This window comes from Brassica oleracea, chromosome C2 (genome assembly GCF_000695525.1).
Source record: "Brassica oleracea var. oleracea cultivar TO1000 chromosome C2, BOL, whole genome shotgun sequence".
Taxonomy (NCBI): domain Eukaryota; kingdom Viridiplantae; phylum Streptophyta; class Magnoliopsida; order Brassicales; family Brassicaceae; genus Brassica; species Brassica oleracea.
Genome location: NC_027749.1, coordinates 50,029,914 through 50,031,525, shown reverse-complemented (window position 1 = coordinate 50,031,525; position 1,612 = coordinate 50,029,914). Strand labels below are relative to the sequence as shown.

The window sequence follows — 1,612 nt, the reverse complement described above, 5'->3', positions numbered from 1 at the left end:
ATACTAATGATTTAAAGCAACAAGATTGGCTGATCAATTTAGTTGTCCAGTTGAAATCTTTCAAAAGTATGTGAAAGATTAAAGTCAAAGTAAATATGGATTTAGAATAGTAGTTATATTTTACTAACCAAAATACCGAAAAAAACTGAACCGAACCGAAACCAATCCGTCCGATATCTGGATTAAACAACCCTAATCCAAATGAAGCCAAACTATTGTTTCATTCTCCAAAATATAATAAAAATAATAACTTAACTCCGCGCAAGGCGCGGATCTTATCCTAGTGAGAGATTATTACACAAAGATACACATTATTCTTGGAATCAAACATTTAAGTTAAAGATGCACATTATTCTTGGAATCAAATCTCACCCCAGGCGATCACAGGGAGTCTTGCAACGCATTGAAGATACCTTGTCTTTGGACATAGGTTCGTTTCCATCCAATAGATCTTGCCATTTCCATATGAAGTTTGCACTAGGAAGTTTGACACGGTATATTTTTTCATCTTCGTAATCATCAGGCAGTACCCAGAGACAATTTCTAGCATGTGATTTCAAATTCCTAGAAACGCTGACAAAGCTTGTATCTTCGTCAATGTTTTCTGCGATTACCAGCACATTCGTTAGGGTAAGAGACAAGTGAGTTGTGTCCAGTTCCCATAGACCAATGTCCAGTAACATCTTATTAAGTCTCGCAAATTTCTCCCCTATAAATAAAATAAAATAAATAGCAATATTATTACACGAATGAAACAAGAAAAGAAAGGGGGTTTTCGAAGCACATCTATGAGTTCGAAGGTGATTCCATCACCCAGATTGTCCGGTTTCTTCTCACCATAAGCCCTGAGTCTCAGCGGACCAGTATAACCATAGTTGCCAATAACTGATCTGAGAGTCTCGAGATAAGAGCGATCGGTGGTACGGATAGGGAAGTCAGTCACGTCCCAGAAGACCTCTGTGCGCGCCCCTACGATCCGAAACAAAATTACGGAAATATTAGATCCAATATTAGAAAGGTACAAGACAAACAAAACCCGAGAAAGAGGTGGTGAATCTTACCGTGGAAGTTCTTGCCCATGTCTTTGTTTCCAAGACCTTAAAAACAAATTAGGGTTAGATGAAGGCGTCAAGTCAACAGTCTTTATATATGAATGTTTTCCGGTCCCGGCCCAGCCTTGTTTTAATTCAAACCCTGGCCTGCCCATTTTTAATACTAGGTCATTGTCAGAATCAAAATGGATATAGTTTAGTTTGCAATTTTAAACTATCAACTACACCCTGATCCGCGCACCAGTGGGGATTTGAATTTTCAGTTTTTGGTTATTTATTTAACTAAATAATGTATTTGTAATATTTGATGTATTATATTCACCAAGTAAATAATTTTTTTGGCATCTTAAACCATTTATTTACGATGAATATTCGATATCATATAAAAAATTGAACAAATAGACGTAATTAGATAATTGTATACAATATATAAAAACAATGGTTATTAATGTAAAATATGAAGAAATATTATATTATGACTAGTATGGCATAAAAGATTATAAATTAGTTATACATGCTTAAAGAAAATAAAATGATTTTTAAACTTCTATGAAAAATTT

The 1,612-nt window shown here is 34.6% G+C and overlaps 1 protein-coding gene across 1 annotated transcript; it reads right to left on the bottom strand.

Annotated features, from left to right (window-relative positions):
- Nucleotides 1–176: 176 nt before the first annotated feature.
- Nucleotides 177–1,098, bottom strand: LOC106326501. The gene is made up of 3 exons (XM_013764472.1): nucleotides 1,062–1,098; nucleotides 787–969; nucleotides 177–709 (listed from the first exon to the last, which is right to left on the bottom strand). Exons 1-3 carry the CDS (start codon nucleotides 1,078–1,080, stop codon nucleotides 369–371), a joined length of 543 nt encoding a protein of 180 aa, XP_013619926.1. The 5' UTR covers nucleotides 1,081–1,098; the 3' UTR covers nucleotides 177–368.
- Nucleotides 1,099–1,612: the final 514 nt, after the last annotated feature.